Consider the following 20,152-nt stretch of genomic DNA (forward strand, 5'->3'; position numbering starts at 1 on the left):
CCAGGGATTATTAAGAATTTCATCTGGTAATTAGAACATCTTGGATGACTAGGAAATGTGTGAATATCATAAAAATGCCATATTTTATTAAAAGCAGTAATAATTGAAATATAAGTACTCAACATAAAAAGTTACCAGATGATTCTCTGCATATTTTGAACAGTCAAAACCCAAGACTTTTTAGGAATCTCCCTCCTCCCTGCTGAGGAACAGCTCCTTGGACATCCAAACCTGAGTTGCTTTGATGCCTTGTTTGGAGCAGCATCCACATTTAAAGTTACAGGGCAGATTTTGCACTCCCCACATCCCCTGCCCAGTCCCAGGCTTCTGTGTGTGCACAGCCTGGTTACAGTCCTACAGCTCTGCACTGCCAGGGGTATTTATTTGGCCCAAACTGGAGAAATCTATCTTTCCTGAGCCCAGAATAGAAAAGTTTGGATGGCTACTTTGATGGTGATTTAGATTCGCGGGTACATGTGAGACAACGCAAAGGTCATAACTCAAAATCACTTTTTTTTTCCTAGTTGCAGTATAATTTGGATTGATGAAAATAAGGTTTTCAAACAAGAATGACAACAGTTAACATACCTTTAAGTGTGTTTTACTTTTAAGCTTTGTTCCTTCTGATCACAAGCCTTTCCAGAACAACAAATACTGCAAACACACAACTCTCCCAAATTCAACCAGTATGAAGTCACACAGGTGTCTGATATAACACACACCTGTCAGGCATTATTGAAGAAGTCACTAGATCACTGAAAGTGTGCAAAACTAAGAATCAAGTGCTAATGGGAGGTATCATTAAAAGTAATCTAATCTTTGCTACTGGTGAGCGTAATTTAGTTGCTTCGACCTTTATACTATGACATGCTAACTTCCTTATCTGCAGCTGACTGTTCATTCTGATAATTGATAAATCTTTCCATGCATGCAACAGCAGCAGCAGAGCCTTTTCAATCCTTTTCTCAACATTCTGGAACTCTTAAAAATGAGTACATGTGGTTTTTTACAGAGAACAATCCAGGTGTCTCAGATCCCCCATCTCTGCCTTCTCAGCAGCTAAAATCAGACATCACTACAATTATGGTCCCTGCCTTTATTTCACATCTTAACAACAGAAATATTGAGAGTTTATTTGAGAAATTACAAGTTTAGAAACAAATAGCTGAGTATAACTTAGGTCAGAGGTCATAGTTTTAGGATGAGAGTGGAGACATCACTTACAAATCAAGAGGAATTGTTTAGGCAGCAAGAACTAAAAATACTTTGATAAACATCCCCTAGAGTCAAAACACTCTTTATTCTTCAAAGGGTGGTCTTATTGCTGTGGCTGATTTACCATTTCAGTGTTTCATTCAACAGATCTACTGGACAAGAAATTTTGAAGAATCAGAAACAGCAAGCCTTTTCAACTGCATGGTGTTTAAAAAGAAACAAACAAAAAGAGCTCCCCCGAAGCTCAGGCACACACCAGACACCCCTCCATGAGTTAGAGCAGGAGTGTCAGTGCTGACCTGGCTGAACAAGCACATCTCATCTGGGTTATGATCACTAAAGCTGGCCCATCTGCAGGGGTGCCAACCAGGAGAGAGGTTATCCATCATGTGAGAGGAGACTTGCTGAGGCTTCCCATCCTTTCTTGACACAGGATCTGCTGTTGGGTACCTGGGGACACTCTCCAGCTGCTACTGCATGAACAGGATGCTGAAGGCCATCACCACACAGCACACGGCCACGTAGGGGCTCTTCCTCTCACCTGCCAGGAGGGAAAGAGAACCCAGAACAAACAAAAATTCAGGTGTGGTTAAGCAGGTTAAACAGACACACCTGCTCCTAGCCCAGTGTAAATCTGCCACAGCACGTGCAAACTGGTATTCAACATTTCTAGCTGGGGAAAAGGCAGGCAGGAAAGTACAGCTGTGTATTCACAGGATGTAGGACAGGTTGTTTTCATACATAAAAAGAGAGCTGGGGCTCTTTGCTTTGAGAGAGGGACTTGTAAACATGGCAGGGAGTGACAGGATTATGGGGAATGGCCTCAGGCTGAAGGAAAGCAGGGCTGGCTGGGATCTTGGCAATGAGGAATTGTTCCCTGGCAGGGTGGGCAGGCCCTGGCACAGGGTGCCCAGAGCAGCTGGGGCTGCCCCTGCATCCCTGGCACTGCCCAAGGCCAGGCTGCACACTGGGACACTGGGAGGTGTCCCTGACATGGCAGGGGTGGCACTGGCTGATTCTGGCCCGTGTAAGGGCTTCCATCTCACTACAAACCCCCTTTTCTGAGGTGCAGTTTTGTGTCGCTGCTACCTCCTCGTGCCAAAGTCAGGGGGCAGGCAGTGGAAAGTTGGCCAGGACACCCCATTTTTGCTGGTTCTGCTGCTGTGTGTCAGCTGAGGTGCAGCTGGTGCTGTCTGGTCCTGGTACCTGCCACCTGCAGTGTGAATCTTCTGTGCAGGGTGTCATGCAGCAGCCAGAGCTGTGAGCTCACAGCTGCCCAGACAGAGCCAGATGCCTTTTTTTGCTTTTTTAAGAAGACATAACGTTGTTAGCACGTGGAGAGGGTCTGGTCCACAGATTTCCATGATAAAAATGGTCAGCAGATCACAGAAGCTGCACAGACACCTCTATTTTCTGACTCTTTCAAATTGGTGTCAGAGTTTCCCAGGGCAAACTATGGAAGAAAGTTAAGTTTACTCAATTAATAGACTTTTATCTGGTGGCAAAAGCAATCGTGAGAGATCTATTCCCACCCATTTGGTCCAGGACAGAACTTTACAGAGGTCTGTTTGTCTTGTTCTTCAAGAAAAAAAATATTCTCAGGTGGGAAACTGTAACACAACCAGGGGAACATCAGTAATGTTAATCAGACTGGTACCTACTTACATGAGCACTTTCTCCATTAATTAGCAAGATTTTTTACACTCAAACTTTATTCTTCGTGGTTCCACCGAATTGTGCTTGGAGAGACCTCCAGCCTACAGAACAGCCAGGGAGTGTTAACACTGAAATGTGTCTTTTAAGTGAGAAGATCCCTGTTTTTACACACACAGGAGTATACAGAGAGAGCTGGGGCTGTTTGCTTTAAGCAAAGTTCAATTTCCCTTTGCTGTGTGAGGTCTTTTGTCTTTACAAACCACCTTATCAGAGACACAGTTTTCAGAGAAACATTAAAGAAAAAACACCACCAAGGCTCCCAAGTTTAGCACGGTGCAATTTTTATGAAAAAAAGTATTTTCTTTTACCAGCAGGACCTTTAAACACACATGGAACAAACTTTCCACAGTAAAAGAAAAATAAAATACTTGCAGTGACACCTCCCATACACAGGATTGACTGCCCAGTGACATTACAAGATTCTGTCATGATCTGGCATATATTTAATTAAACTTCAAATAACTGAACGAATTAATGTCTGCAGTTTCACATCTGTTTAAAATAAATTTTGAGGAAGTCCAACTCCTACGGTTCAGGGTATTACAATTTTCATATGGGTTATGCTTTTCTGCTCTTAATTTTCTTAAAAGAGAAATCACCATGTGGCAAGATTAAACATTATTTTGCACAACTTTGTAAATATGTAACCACTTGCCGGTGATTAAGATCTTATGTACATGTGAAAAGGTTGTTTAAACATACCAGGGATGTGAAATGTAAAGGAAGCCAGCAGACATTTTCATTTTTAAAACCTACACCCTCTACTTGCCTTTGTGACTAACACACATAAAATGACAGGAATCATCTCCAAAGCCCATTTCCACTTCTTAGCCTAAAAGAAAGTCAAAGTAGTCCACTCTAGATGCAAATTGCAAAAGAAAAAGCTAATTGAAAAAAATATCTTTGCACTTAATTAACTACAAGGAAGATGGCAAGGTGAGGTGGGGTGCTCTCTTCAGCTTTAAACAAACCCTAATGCAGCTGAATTTTTGACATTTGTTTTCCCTGGTATAGCTCAAAATTCATTTCTGACAGCTGCCACCTTCCCAGTATCTTTCAATTATAAAATTGGTTCTGCAATGTCTCTTATCTAAATAGGACAATATCTGCAATCATTTTAACAATTGCTCTTCACCAAAACCCAATTTTTTGTGTCAATGCTTTTTTGACATCCTGTAAAATGTTCTGCCTGGGTATGTAGAAAGGGAATCGTAAAGGCTTTCTTTAGGTTCAGTGACAAGTAGGAAGATCTAGAATTACAAGTTCAAAGCTTCTGCTCTGCATTAACAATGCAATTTGAACACTGATGATGGGTTAGTAGTTTTTTTTTTTTTTTTTCCTAAATCGTGGATATACCTTAATGTTAAGACTAAACTTCTGTTGCATATTCCAATTTCCTTCTCAAAATAAATTCAGGATAAGGATTAAAATAAATATAAAACCAATGTTATGGGAAAATGTCAAGAATCAGATAGAGCTGATCAGCCTGTGTGCAGATGTCACTTGACACGAACAGCTTTGTGTAATTCAAAAGTGCACAGAAGCCGAGCAAAGAAGGGAAAGGGAAAAAAACCACATTTATGCTTCAACAGAACTTTAATGCATTACGAACTCCATGTTGTTTTATTACTGTAAGGTAAATATCTGGGTTTTTTTTAAACAGTCCATTGCAATTTCAGACAGACTGCAGTTTATAAGAAATCATTGATTTCTTTGCGTGTTATAAATGCACCCTCGGTTGTTTCACGTGGCAAGAAGTGAAAAAAAACTTTTGAAAATGTAACACTAGATACATGAACTGACATGAGAAGATGCAGGATTTCCATGATGCTAATCTAAGAAAGCAATATCCTGCCCCTTTATTTTATGGAGGCTGAAACCTGCATTTTTGAAGACAAAGGATGTGTATGGTTTTCATTGCTACATGGCAACATAATCCTAATAAATTATGGGAGAAATAGGACTGATCTTAAGGATTTTGAAGGAAAAAAAAAAAACAACAAAAAGCAATTACCAATCCTGGCGCATTTCCAGAATATCCCCAACAGTCTGTAAAGATAAGAATAAATTCATTAGGGTCTTGGTTTAATACATCCAAGTAAAATGATTATATTTATGTTAAAATAATCTGAATTGACAGTAATTTGTCAACTTGATTCCCTCCTGAACACCAGAAAACAGCAGATAACCTACACATAAGGGTACAGAGTATGAACTACAGAAGTGGCAAAGTTTTAAGTCTAGCAGAGGTCTTTTTGCATGCAAAAATGCATTCAACTTGTTCTGTGTTCCAGATCTAAAGATTTCACCACAACCCCATATTTATCTACAATACAGTATCCCAGACAGAAAGTTTTGTGAAGAAAAAAATCTTCCCAATTCTTTTTGTTCTTATTCCTTTACCAACATTTACCTTGCTCATACCTCTCTCCTGTGTTGCTTGCCCAGGACTTCACCTCTCACAAGTGTAACAGCAATGGAGAAAAGCAGAATTCAACCCAGGGAAAACCCAGAGGAATGTCCCAAACCCACAATTTCTCTATGTAATTAAAATAATCTCCTACCAACAGCTCCAGAGGAGCAGGGACTGCTTTAGGATCTGAGGAAAAGAAGGGGAAGAACACTGAGGTGTCCTGTGTAAGCAGATTTCAGCCCTTCAAAGCTTGTCTGCAGGAGGAATTCCTTCACACATGGCACAGAACACTGTGGGGGAGCACTTGGAGAGCTGCCATCAAGCAGGCAGTAAACACAACCCCACAAATAATGTTCTGAACTCATACCCACAAAGGTTTGATTGTTTGTCTTTGCCCTTTTTTGGGCTCTGAGAGTTGCTTACTTCTAACACATTTAAAGTAGACAGGTAGGCCTGGGCCACTTGCTCCTGCATGCTTGAGCAGTCAACATATCTTTTATTTCTCTGCTACTTCTATTTTATGTCCTCTTTTATGGTCTTGCTTTACTTCATCATCTCTCTGTCCATTTAGCAGCCTCCTCTATTTCTGAGTCAAAGATTCAGTGCTGGGCAGGTGAAGACCAAGGGTGGCAGCAAGTGACTGAGGTGCTCAAACTCCTCAAAGTGAAATGCTTTTTGACTTATGTACCCCTTGCTGACCAGCTCACCATGAACAGCATTCCATTTCCATTTTCAGAGAGCAGGCATTTTCATCTGTGCTTTAGATTTTAGTTTTACCTCAAGCAAAATGTGTACACACACACATACCTATTTGGGTTTGACTGTATTTCTGTACAGCCAAAGCTCTTTTTTCCCTGCTTTTTATGCAGCTCCACAAGCAGAAGTAATGATCCCTGCATACAGACCACCACACTTTTCCAGGCTGAGAGGTCATACAATAAAGTAACCTGAACACACTCATGCACTTTTTGAAGACGTGTGCAGGTAGGAAGGCATTCATGTGTAAATCTGAAGTGCTCCACTGATAGCACCTCAGGTTCTCAAAACTGTTGTTCGCTCTCTGTAAAATTACAATTTACAGATTGCATGCTGCAAAACCAACAGGAAAACTTCCACAGCCCTGCTTCTCATATTGCCATCTCTCAAAAGCTTGCCCAGGAGCTCAAAGAAATAAAACACTACTATTCTGTTCATATACTTTTGAAGACTCTTGCATGGGAAAAAGAATACTAACCCTTTCAGGCAGCCTGCAAGTCTGTTGAATTTGCCTCACCATCTCAGCAAGGGTATTTTTTCATCTTCTCAGGGATTTCTTGACTAATGTGAAGCCACTACTGCACATTTCCCTACAGAGCCCCCTTGGTGAAAACAGGAATTTTCCTACCTGATGTGCCAGGTACAAAACCAGCTGCCTTTAACAGCTGCAATTAACAATTTATGAGCCTGAAGTCACTGACATGAGGACTGACCAGCCTTCCCATGATGACACCAGGACATTGTAAGAGGCTACTGGAACCTCTGTTTGTCCACACAAGCTCATCACCTCTGTTTGTCCACACAAGCTGCTGCTGAGCATTCTGGACCTTCTGATAATGTACCCTCTGGAAGAACTGGGGAGCTCCCACTGCAGGAAAAGCCTGTGCAAAACTCCTGCTCCTATGGTTTTCCCATTAGTGCTCATCCCAGGTCCACAAGAACCTCTTCAAATCAAAACCTGCTTATTACAGAAGTGATGCTGCCTTGAGTAACTGTGCTCCAAAACAGTTCCTCCTGCAGCAGCTCCTCGGTGTAACTGCACTACTCCTTCTCCACCCTTCGTGTACTGCTCCATCCTTGTTTGGATGCAGGTGAAGGTGTGGGTCTGGCTGGGATCCCTGCTCTTTCTGGCACCCACAGCCCAAAAGTGCACGTCCTGCTGCAGATTCCTGGCTCTTGGTGCTAAAATGCTAAAAGCACTCATTGCGAAAAGTGGATGTGGTTACCTGGAGGACAAAAAAACCCAAAGAAATAGAACCTCTTAGGCTGAGAAGGAGGTGGTGGAGCCTTAGACAACGACTGCTAAGGCTGGGTGTGCTGCAAAATGCCATGTGTTCACCAGGAGAAGCCCAGTGCCACTGCAGGGGGGAGTGTGAGACATCCCCACTGCAATGCTGATGGAAAATCAAAGGGGATCTCTGCTGCACACGAGCTAACACATCCTTCTGGTTAGCAGGGAGGAGAGAATTACATTGTGGTGCACATTCTCCTCTAGTTAGCATGAAGCAGTAAATCTCCACTTGCTTTCCCAGCCTTTAACACTGTTGCTCAGGACGGAGCACATGGAAACATTCAGGGAAAATGAGGTTTAAGGTTCTGTTTGGCTCGGTAAGAAAAGACACCCTTTGGCAGAAATGAGGGGGAGGAAATGCAGGGTTATGAGGATGGGTGACATCACTGTGCAACAGCATCTCTCAACCGACAGAAATTATGTTTCTTCACTTATTATCAACAGACCTTAATCCTCAGCAAAGTTACCACTCACCTAGAAATACAGTGAATAACTATCAACATTCCTCTTTTCTGTCATTTTAGTATTTTATTGGTACTTTTTTATGCCTTTTATTTTGACCAGGAATGATGAGGTAAGAGCATCTCTGTGGCAAACTGAAATATCACTAGAATTTGTTTTATCCCACATGTCCAGACATTTCCACTGGAGCATGGACTGTGTTAGAAGAGAGGGAAAGGCGTTTAGCACCATATGAGCTCCATGTAAAAATCTACCATACAGGAAACAATTTTCATTGCTTCCAGGCCAAGGTTTTATTCTCCAGTACAAAGTAGTCCACAAATATACATATATATATAAAACAAAATGGCATGTCCTACTTTTACATAAATACAAACCTACACATCAAACGCCCAACTCCTCTACAGTGTCAGCACCCCCTTGGAAACATTTTATGAAGAGAGTTCTATTGTACTCCAGACAGATTTGCCTCAAGAATAAACAGAGTAGCTCCAGATTAAAGGAAACACTCCTTGCCAAGAACAGCACTAAAATTTTAATCAGTAAAATAAACATTCTTACTTCTTACTGTGTATACCTCATTGACTATTGTGTTATCTTCCACCAGCAGACACCCAAGCTCCCCTCGTCCCCCCGCTCCCTGTCCTTCATGAAGTCATCCTTTCTTCCAACTTCACTTCCATCCAAAGAAACCTCTCCTGGCAGTGACAATTTCGTGGTCTCATATAAAAGGACACAAGTGTTTTCCTGTTAGAACTCCAAATTAAGAAAAAAAAAAGCTGGTGTAATTTGGGTATCTTACACTGTTGAAATTTAAAAAAAACCATGGATAATAAAACAGCAATCCCAGAGATTAATTACAACGAAGGTTTTCAGAAGACAAACACTCAGGTGTTTGGTGTTCTTGGTCACAACACTATTTAAAACTGGACACTTCTGAATTTAAATGCCAAAGTGATGGAAGACACTTAGGGAAGAAGAACATTTTATTTAACAGGAAATGACCTAATGGCAAAAGTGGAGAAGTCAAACACTCATTATCCAAAAGCTTGTCTGTTTTTCCACCTAGAATTACCTCCTGCTTCTACAAATATCATCTCCTTTGCACTAACCCGAGGTGACAGCATTACTGAAGTTCTGTGGGCAGCCCCAGACATTTCTGTGTCACAACTGCCCAATGGTTACTTGAAACCCACCACACACAAATCACAGTTCTGCTGATCACAGCATCCATATGATTAAAAACATAAAGTTAAGATTTCTAGAAGCTTTCAAAAACTCTTCTAGAAATCCCCTCACCTTGGAGAACACAAAACCATGATTTGAACAGACCACACAAGAAGACTTCGTTGCTTATTTTAAAAAATATTTTTAGTTTTCTTTCAGTTACAGATTATTGCTAAAGCTGTATTTCAAACTTCTATCTGCAAAACACCTATCTTGCAAACAAGCAAAAAACCAGTTTCTGCTGGTTTCTTACCCACCCTAGGAATCAAAAATAAATCATTACAACAATAGCCACATGTAGGAGAATGTTTTATTTCTGTCTCTCATTTCTGTATCTCTAATAAGCATCTAACAACAAAGCTACAAATCTAGAAGATTAATAATGCAGTATTAGCAAGGTTAGCAAGCTAATAAAATCTTTCAATAAAATTGCAACTAAGCGCTTGCCAACACCTTATTGCACTCTGTTGTGAGGTACAAAATTAAGATTTTTATCTTTAAAGAGAGAAAAATTTCAAAGCAGGATCTGCATTATCGCAGACTTCATCAGGAGATGCTGAAAGGCTGCAGTTGAACCCACACAGCTTGTGGATGTTAGAAATGATCAGGCCACATACCCGGATTTATTTTTGTCCAGTAAGCTGGGAGCCAAGGATCTGATGTAGGCACAGGTACATATGAGCAGCAGGATCACAGTCAGCAGACTCTGGAAGTTGAAGATGGCAGACTATGGAAGAGAATCAGGGGAAAAAAAAAAAATTACATCTCTGCAGTGCAGAACTCCTCTTGAAGTGGAAGTTCTGGAAAAAATGGGTGACCCCTTTGACAACACCAAAAATAAAACCTACAATGAGCCAGAAAACCTTCCCATCAATGGAATATGGTGGTGGTAGTGAAAGTAGAATGAAGACTGACTGGCAAGGAAACCAGCAGTAGCCAAGACAAAACGTAACACAAAATGTGCAGTAGGTTTGTTAATATACCACTTTTTAAAAGCTACAGGCCAAATTTAACAGATCTGTAGAAAGTTAAGCCCAACTGAACTATGATAACTGATTACTTTTATTTTCAAATAACGTTCTGATTGCAAACTGAAAACATCTTTATTGTAAATACACTTTCAGAACTGCTAGTTCTTTGGTAAATTCTGAAGAAATTGATGAAATTGCCTTAAGAAAGTTCTGTTGTTGACAGCAAACACTGATCAGCCCAGTGGCAGTGAGAAGAGACAATTCTTGAGAAACTGCTGCAATATCTGGCAATTTACCGAAGCGTGAAATAACACTAATAAGCAGAAACTGCAACCCATAAACCTTTTCTTTTAACCTTTTATTCTTTTTTTTTTATGGTTTTGGGGTTTTTCTTGAAGTGTCTCAACTGACATTGTGGTCGGTGCAACAGCACCAGGTGGTGTAAGAGGTAACTGCTTATTTCAAACAGCTTTATTTTACCTTCACTCTGCCACTCTCATTTGCAAATCTGGTTCAGTGTGAGCTCCAAAAAAAAACCAACAAAACAAAACCATAAAATGTCAAGGCAAATGCAAGAAATTCACTCTTTGTTCTGGAATTCTGATGAACTCCTGTCTCCTGTGCTCGTACTGCTCAACCCAGCTGGCTGAGTAGTGGTATTTAATTAAAGGTGAATATTTAGCACTTAGGAAGGGATAATACATTGGCATTTCCTTCTGCAGGCATATTTTAGGGCACATCAGAGCCTTCATTTCCACGCAGCCTGAGGCACATCTCTGTTGGTGTGCACGTGCTTTCTTCCTATGTCACAAAATTAGAATGTTTTGAATCTCTGATGATCAAATCTATCTAGCTAATGAGAATTATAAATAAAAAACCACACTATTCTAGTTCAGTGGAAATTAGGAGAGAAAAATGACAAGTTCTAGTAGAAGGAAAGCCACTGGAACAAACGCAAGTGTTCTAATACTGAGATCAAAACCTGGTGACCAAAACCCACCAAAATCAACAGCAAAACAGAACAAAGTACTTTATCTTATTTAGAAGTCTCCATGGATCATATGGACTCCAGAACATGGACAGAGCTCCAGTCTGAACACATGCTTTAGGCGGGGTTAGCTATCTAAAGTGGTTTCAGTATTTCACTTAATGGGGCCCAACAGGCCACTCTGTTAAGAAGCATCATCAGAGGTGCTCTGACTCTGCACCCTGTATAAGGAGGGATTTCAGCATCCCTGAAACCCACCCTTTCTGTGATGAGGGAACAGTGATCCCACATCCAAAGCCAGCCCTTCTGTCCCAGCCATGAGGCTGCTTGGTTTCTTCACACACCACAGCCTTTCCTAAATCATATTTAATTTAGCATTTTAGCCCAACCAGCCACCCCTTCTGCCCCATCATATCATAAATAAATGGACAGGCTCTTCACAAAGGACAACACGCTGCCACCCCCAGCCTCTGGAGCCTTTGTGCTCAGCAGAAGTTTCTGCCAGCTCCAGAAACCAGGCAAGTCTCAATTCCCCCTGGCTCCTGCGGGTCTAGGAACGCGGCGGGGCCGGATCCAGGAGCGGCTGCTCTCAGCACAGCCAGATACTGCCTATCAACTGATTAACTCGATCAGTCCTGCGGGACAGACAGACAGCTGCTCTGACAGCTCACGGCCCTGCGTTCCCATGGATTCCTGCAGCTGCTTCCCGAGGCGGCACCGGGCACTCCGGCACTGCAAAATGGCAGAAGGGCACACTTGCTTCCTCTCAAGCAGGGGCTGTAAATGTATACTCATGAAATGTGCTATCAGCCAGCCAACTGGGGCAGTATATAATCGTATATAATTGTTCTTTGTTGGAGTCTTCACGTGTTTCCCCAGATATTTGTGGCTGTAATCCCATCTGCCCTTCCACGGAAACGCGCTCTGAATGACACGTTTATCCGCACAGCCGCTTTCAAAGGGCAGATGTGAGCGTTCCAAAATTTGCCTACAATTTCTGGAAATGAGAATTTATCCCTGAATTAGACGGCTTCACTCTTCACATCTGAAGTAATTCTCATGGCCCAGCTGAATTCACAGAGAGCAGCAACCTACATCTGGCTGCTCCAACTGATGTAATTAAAAGCTGCTGCAAGAAATACATTGCTCAGAATCCTTTAAAAAAACTGCATTCACATAGCAAGCTACTTGGACAACGTAGATGTGTTGCTGTTCATTTGTTTAGACTGGGTTGCTCCAATGAAAATGTATTAATTTCAATTTTTGACTTGTGTTGACTAGCTTAGATCCTGTGAGCCTCACTCCCACTACAAAGGGATCTCAGCACATGGGGAAACCGGTGCTGTCTCTTAGGCTGTGTCCCCATGAGGCGGAAATGACAACTAACTTCATGAGACCTATGCTGCAATGCCAAAAAGAACCAGCACTGGCATTTTATTCTGGTTTTAGACACTGCAAGCTTCAATTCCACAGGCTGAAATTTTCTACATCTGCATTTCTGACATAGTGGGAACACCTCAGTTGCTCCATTCTGTCTCATTCCCACTGTGTCCCCTCCTGTGTGGAGCATCACATCACTTGCAGCATCAATGAGGTATTGAAGTCACCTGAACTTGAACAAGACAAGTTTTTTCCAATGTCTTCGGAAATTTAAGGCTATGGACTTGAGCTTTGAGAGCTACTTGCCCAAAGCCTGTTTTAAATCCTTCCCAAAACCAGGCCTTTAAAAAGAACCTCAATATTATTTCCTGATCATAATGTATATCTCAGTAAAAACTCCACGTAATAAACCATAAAGAATTAGTACTCCTGCAAGTTTAATGTGTTGGGATTAACAGCAGTGGCTTGTATTAAGATAAATACTCAGGGGAATATACAGTAGTTGGAAATCAAATGGTACAGCTAGAGTTGTCTGAATGTACTCCCATCTGAGTATAAACTGAAGTTTAATGTACTTTAGTTAAGTGTTGATTGAAAGCTAAAAGTTAACTCTGTGGCTGTGACAGGGAATCATGACAACAACTGCACAGCTCCTGCAAACCTCATCACAGACAACGCTGTCCCTCAGCATTAAATTTACTAAACTTGGGCAGAAGAAGAGGAAAAAAATCAGCACCTCAGAGTTGTGGTTACCAATGGGTCTGGCACTTTGCTGGAGTATTTAACTCAATATGCAGAAATAACCATAAGGAATGCACTAATTCTAAGCCTTTCCTGCACTGACAACACCCATAGACAAGACACTGTAATTTACCCATCTCTGCAGTTTTCACTCACTCCATCTCACCCCAATGTTCCCTGCTTCAGACACGGTTTTGTTCCCTGTCCTTGCAGGCAGCAGCACACTCACAAACCACCTGGGTTCCTGATGCAAGCCCTGGGTATCACAGCAGTAAAATCACACCCTAAGATTTTGATGGAACTGTCAGTGTCACCAAGGACCTGCTGATTCTCCCCTTGTCTCACAGACTTTTGTTTAAAATTAAACCACCCGATATCATGGTTCCAGGGAAAATGAAACATGCAGGAGGAGAACACAAACCCCATGCTGTTGTCCTTTTGGGTTGGTAGAAAGCCTAACACAAAAACTCTCAGAGTTTATCCCAGCAGACTTAGCACTGAAACCAAAGCTTAACCTTCCCTAGACTTAAAAAGTATTTACAAAATGATTATTTTATCTCTGATTGCAGCGTGACCATGATGATTTCATCCATCTGTGCTATAAAAGCAGAGGCCATTGTAGTGCCAGCAAGTTGCAAAACTTTGCCCTGTGGTTACTATTATAACAAGCAATTTATGTAGGCAAACACAGATAAATAACTGGAATATTTTAAAGAAAGTATAATCTCTGTGTAATACGCTTCAGAATATTCAGTCTTTCTGGAGTGGCTTTATTTTTTTTCCTCCGCAGTATAATAGAATTGATGAATAATTATGTTTTCTGTAATCAAATATGGATAACCAATCATTCAGCTGCCTTTCTCATACTGGAATGTGAGCAAGAGCATACATACTGCAGTTAAACTTTAGTTAAGCAAGAGGTGATAAAAATTTAATCACAGAAAAGTTAAATCAAACTATGAAATTTTAATGAAGAGGTCCTTACAAAGCTGAAAGAGAAAATGCTTATTATCTAGGATCTCCATTAGGCCCTGCAACTCTTATTTCATGAGTAAAATCAAATTTTTCAGAATATAATATTGAGAAAAATAATAGGATATAAATCACATAGTACTACTCCCAACCTGAAAGCCACAGCAACTGCTAAAAAGTAATTAAAACATGCATCTAACTGTATTATTTTCCAATCTATTAAAAAAATAGTTACTTATTCCACTGCTGCCAAATGCAATCTGATCAAAACAAATGGAAAACAAGCATTTGTAAAAGAGGCATGCTAATTAGCATCATAAAAAAATTACAAAAAGTGCAAATTAGTGAAGTTTGAAGCAATTATTGCCAAAAGTACACAACAAAACTAAGCAAGGGGTGTTAGTAAGTATCCAAATACCAGCCAGATGCAGTTGTTCCAGCACAAATATGGCTTTTTACCTTGGACTTACAGCATGTTCTCCTCAGTATTTCATTTCCAAAGAATTTAAGTACTATAGTTAATGTTCATTCAGATTTCTGTCTGAAAGATGTATTTTTGCATTCATGGAATGTAAGCTAAGGCCTGATTAGAGAAATAGGGAATTTTTTCCCAGTCATTTTCTGGAGAAGCACATTGTCAAGTTTAAATGGCAAGTACAACTAACATGTATGCTTTCCAGACAACTGAAGACTAATACATCTATTTAAAACAATCTCCTCAAACAATTAAACACTTAATTAACCATATGGACACAGCTGCCCTCCCCTATAAAAAGCTCATTTGACTTTAGCACATTTAGGATTTTTACTGTAATTCAAATCCACAGACCAGCAGTGAGAAGACACCTCCAGGCAATGATGCTGAAATTTCACACTTGCTTGAATTCCTCCCTCTTCGCCCCAATATCTACTTTGAAAACTGAACTTTTGCTGCAAAAGTAGCTGGCTGATGCAGCATTTCACCAAAATATCTTACTATGAAAAACAAAGTGACTACTGAAGTCTTTTTACTGGGGTCACTGTAGCACAAAGGTGTGCATGTCCACATATTTACTAAACAATCAAAGAACTATGGTGGATATTTCAGTAAAATCTCATAATACCTTTCCCCTCAGGTCTTCTCTGTACATTGTACAGTTTTAAATTTTACAGAGATATTCTTCCTCTTCTGTCTTCCCCCATTAGGTAAAAGCAGTATTTTAAATAACCCCTTTTTTTAAAGTAACTCTCCCATCTGAAGTTGCACATCACACTGTTCAGTTCACCATAAATTCAGTACTGAAACTGAAAAAAACAGTAAAACTTCTGTGTGTGAATGGAAGATGTAAGAGTCATAGTAAAGCACACTTCGAATCAGGTGACATCCTTACTGTAATAAAAGCAACATGCAAAAATCAGGAGTTTGGAACAGAAGTGCTACAGGAATGTGAACATGGCCATGGGAACAAGTCTAACTTCTCAAAAAAGAAGATATACTCCAATTTACCTAAAAACTACAAAACAGAACTATAAATATTCTCTGTATACTATTTACCAAATTTTTTTTTGTTCATTCATAGTCAAACCATCTCTTTGAAACATGAAGAACAAATACCAGGAAAAAATATACTTAGTTAAGAAACAATGTCCATTGTTTGTCTGTCATGTCCCTTGGCCCTGGGCAGGTCCACAGCACCTCTGCAAGTCTCTTGTTTGGCACAGGTTCAGGTGCATGGTTTAAATATTTAGCATCTGGAAGACAGGTAGTATTTTTCACAGCTGTTCCACCTTGTTTCCACAGTCCCTCGGTTGAAAATCAAAAACTTTTGTTGAGTTTGAACGCCTGGCTCTGTGCTTTGGCAGGAAAACATATTCAGTGCTGCAGCTATTACAATGAATGTGTGTGGTGTCTAACAAAAAAATTAAATTGTGGCATTCGCTTCTTTATGGCACTCAGCTAAGAAATGGTTTCTCATAACCAGTGTCGTTTTGGGTAAATCTGTTAAAGCAGACTCACTGCATCCTACTCTTGCAAAAAGAGACCATCTTACCTTGACAGAACAATTTCCTCAGTTCAATAATCACAGAAATAAAACACTTACAATGTATTTTCACTTCTCTAAGATGACAGAAGTATCTACATAAACACTTCAGGTGAAATAAAGTCACAATACAATGACACTTTAAAACTGTAATATGACCTAGAAGATGTTTTTAAACCTGTGCACCTTTAGGTCATGATAAAAACAAAGCTGCTAGCAAATCTGAATGAGGATGGATTCATTCTTGTAATTTTGAATAAGACAAACACAAAAATTTGTACTTGAAGACGCCTGAAAGCTTCTTTTTCAGAGCAGTGTCTTGGGTTCTGGTGTGTTTATATCCGACAGCTTGGTTTGAAATAATATTTACTAATGAATGTTTTTACAATTGGCTCTATGAGCAACTCCCCTTCCTTCTATAAACACCACACTAAGAGAGCAACAAAGACTATGACAGAAATGTTTGTCCTCGTGGAAAGTTCCCAAATCAATTTTTGTGCAGTAATGTGGGGGGGCCAGGATCAGCCCCAACCAGAGGGTGGCAGGGAAGAAGGCGTTTTTGTCAAGTTTTCTGCACTTCTTTTAAATAATCTCCATCACCAATGTAACTTCACATTTCTGCTATGAAGGAAAGTGAAGACCACCCTTCAGGAGCTGAGAAGTTCCTCGTTAACTTTAACATTACCTTTGGCTTCTTCCCTCCTTCCCTCCATGCACGTGGCAAACTTTTCAAGCCCACCAGGAAAACTTCTGTCAAGCTGTCAGATGTAAAAATCCCAAAAGCTGGCAGGACAAACTGACTCCTGGAAGCCAGCAAACAATACACATTCTGCTCCTAAATAAATGAGAGAGCTGTGCATCCCTGGTGCATCCCTTCCATCCCCAGCAAGTTTGGAATCCACAGCTTCTACTGTGGGATCCAGCTTCTACTGGCTTCCACAGCTGATTAAATTTAAAATAGTGAGGGTTTTGCTCTAAGTCAAAAGGCTGAGTTTTTTTCCCTATCTACTGGCAGTGAAGAGGAAAAAAAAATATCCCACAATTTCTGCTTTCACATAAAAAAAAGACAGGTAGAAGTCAGCTTACACACTATATCTTACACACTATATTATCTATATCTATACTTATATCTCTATATAATTTTTTTTTCTGTTTGGCAGCATCTGGCCTTTCACCCATCACAAGTTCTCATCTGCTCAGCCAGGAAGGACGTGGCAAGGAAGCCTAGAAAATGGGATGAAAAGTTTCCAAGGGATAAAGTCCTTTGGAAATCATGCTTCAGAATATTATGGAATATACAATATTCAGAGTGCTGCTAACTTTCCAGAACTGGAGCTCTTACTCTTTGGACAAGGAGAATAAATTGGAGATGTAGCTCTAATCTCTTCCATTTCATGACACACAGACAGCAGCTGTTTCCTCACTCACAGTCAAATGTGAGCTCAAAAATTATCCTTTTTTTCCCCTAAAATGCCTTGACACCAAAAGTGTCATCATGGAGGACCCAAAGTCCTGGAGGGCTGCTGCTCTCTTGAAGAAATTCAAACATCACAGTAAGGCTGAAGAAAACTTATTTTCAACATTAAATCATAAGCAAACCATCCTTACAAGAGCTTCCTGCTTCAGGATCCTTGAGACACATGGAGAAAGGAAAAGGGACAAGTGGAGAAGATAATCCTGAAAGAATCTCATACATTTGCCATAATCTTCTTAGATTTAAACATTACCTTTCTTTTGAAGTTACTGTTACATATTTTTTACATATCACTAAGAAAACACATAAAATATAAATGACATAGTGATATAATATTAAATAATTAGCTGTATTTAATCATTACACTGAGCAGCAGCACCAATGTCCCACCAAGGTCTCTTGCCTTTTTCTATCACCTCAAACCCTTTTAAATACAACAAGAAAGAGCGAGGTGCTGCTATAATTCTCTACATTCACCTTTCCATGGCACTGATTAGAGGCCTCCTGCTCTCTGCACGTGGGTTTTAGATCTCCTGAGATAATTTATGCCTTTCATAATGAAAAAATCTCCTCTGTTTTCTGCTTGGAGCCCCAGACTGGAGCAGGTTCCTCTGAAAGATCTGCCAAGGAATGCTCAGGTGAGCAACTCCCAGCAATTTCTTGCTGGTGACAAGATCTGGAGCCTGGGAATTGAGCCATAAGGAACTTCAAGTGCTATTGATCTTTTCTGTAAATGCACAGGAAATACAGCAATATCCCATTAAACTGCACAGCAACCCTGCAATGATGGATAATCTGTCCACGCTCATGGTAAAGGGGGAACCAGGTGATCTTTAAAGGTTCCTTTCAACCCAAACCATGTCCTGGTGATTAGAAAAATCTAAAAATTCCCATCTTAAAACAAACTCTGTGCTGCACTTATGGACAAACGTGTACTTTGTACAGAAAAAGCCCTATGTTAATTCAGTTTTTCCTTTGATTTTCCTTTTAATTTTAAGTTCATGTATCTGCTCTGCAGATATATATATTTATTATATATTATATATAAATATTTAATGTACAAACCTTGACTAAGAAAAAAGCATTTCACTGCTCAGCAGTTAACTGTGACAGAAATGTGAACACTTACTTTTTGTTACCCGTGCAGAGACTGGAAAAATGGGGAGGAAACAAAAAAAGAAAAAAAAATAAAACCACCCATTTGCCTCTAGACCAACTCTAGATAAAGAATGTATATATTTATACACATATATTATACATGTATATTTATTGATATATATATATGCATATATATATATACACATATATATATCTAACAGCACTCTTTATGTGTTTGGTTTATATTAAAAGGTACATTGATAATATATAATACATAATTATTAAAATGTTCAATTATGTATTTGCATACAGCCATAAATATAGATGTAAGTACCTTTATATCCACATATATTGGTAATACACATAATAAACTCATATATAGGCATAGATATCCTATTCCAGATGTACTTACCTGTCTTTTATACATTTGCAAAACTATAAAAATCCCTTAAAACTACGTATTTATATGGTAAGTTATATCACATATACGTCTATATTCTTAACAATTACACATGTTGTGAACGGATGAACTTCTAAAAAGACAGGAAAAAGGTAATGCATATGTATACATACATAATTTTTATATATACATATATATATAACTTATATATACACATACATATATATAATTTATATATGTGCATACATATATATATAATTTATATATCTACACACAGGTATATATATAAGATGTGGTTTTAGATATAATCCAGTTTCCACGAGTAAATGGACCTGGGCCTCTGATAACACCCCTGAAAAGCAGCCAATGACGCGGCTCAGCGCACTGCTCTGAGGATGACGTCACCCAACACCACCATGACACCACGCAGAGCAGAAATGACGTCAAGAAGCCGTGAGAGACACGCACAGCCCCTGACCGACCTCGCACCGGCTCCTGATTCCCCGCACAGCCAAAAAACGGGTTTTTTTTCCTGCCACCAAACCCCCGATGCAAACCCGCCCCACGCTACTCCCATCAAAGCCCTGAGGCGGCTCCGCTCCCGCGGCCCGCGGCTTATGGCGTGAGCGACCTCTGTGGGCGCCGCCCGGGCCAGGAGGCGCCGCTGGGGACGGTGCCGGGCCGCGGAGAGGCAGGGGAGCGGGGAGGGCCCGGTCCCGGCGCGGCAGGGCCGGGCGGGCCCCGCGCTTACCATCGCGCCGCGCTCCGCCACATCACCTTCCGGCCGCCGCCACGGGCGGAAGCGCGCACCGAGCGCCCTCAACGCGTGGGGGCGCGGGCACGGCCGCCATTGGCTGGCGGCGCCGCGGGGCGTCGGGATTGGTCGGCTCTGCCGGCGCGGGGCGGGACGGAGGGGCGGACGCGGCGCGGATTGGCCGGCGCGGCGCAGGCGGAAGTGGCGGCGCGGGAGGTAGGTCGGGCGGCCCGCCCCGCGCGCGCTGGCACGGGCGGGACTCAAGGGAGCGCG

The 20,152-nt window shown here is 40.9% G+C and overlaps 1 protein-coding gene across 1 annotated transcript; it reads right to left on the reverse strand.

The window, feature by feature from the left end:
• Nucleotides 1-585: 585 nt before the first annotated feature.
• Nucleotides 586-19,931, reverse strand: TMEM167A (transmembrane protein 167A). The gene is made up of 4 exons (XM_066568952.1): nucleotides 19,877-19,931; nucleotides 9,698-9,807; nucleotides 4,946-4,980; nucleotides 586-1,756 (listed from the first exon to the last, which is right to left on the reverse strand). The coding sequence occupies exons 1-4, from the start codon at nucleotides 19,877-19,879 to the stop codon at nucleotides 1,686-1,688; spliced, it is 219 nt and encodes a 72-aa protein (XP_066425049.1). The 5' UTR covers nucleotides 19,880-19,931; the 3' UTR covers nucleotides 586-1,685.
• Between the last annotated feature and the right edge of the window lie 221 nt (nucleotides 19,932-20,152).

Source organism: Molothrus aeneus, chromosome Z (assembly GCF_037042795.1).
Source record: "Molothrus aeneus isolate 106 chromosome Z, BPBGC_Maene_1.0, whole genome shotgun sequence".
Classification (NCBI taxonomy): Eukaryota; Metazoa; Chordata; class Aves; order Passeriformes; family Icteridae; genus Molothrus; species Molothrus aeneus.

What these genes read in the sequence shown, in the direction of transcription:
- TMEM167A (XM_066568952.1), bottom strand. An exon ending in CTGGACAAAAATAAATCCGG is followed by an intron (nt 4,981 to 9,697) that starts GTATGTGGCCTG and finishes TTATCTTTACAG; the next exon opens with ACTGTTGGGGATATTCTGGA. An exon ending in CTGGAAATGCGCCAGGATTG is followed by an intron (nt 1,757 to 4,945) that starts GTAATTGCTTTT and finishes CCCTCCTGGCAG; the next exon opens with GTGAGAGGAAGAGCCCCTAC.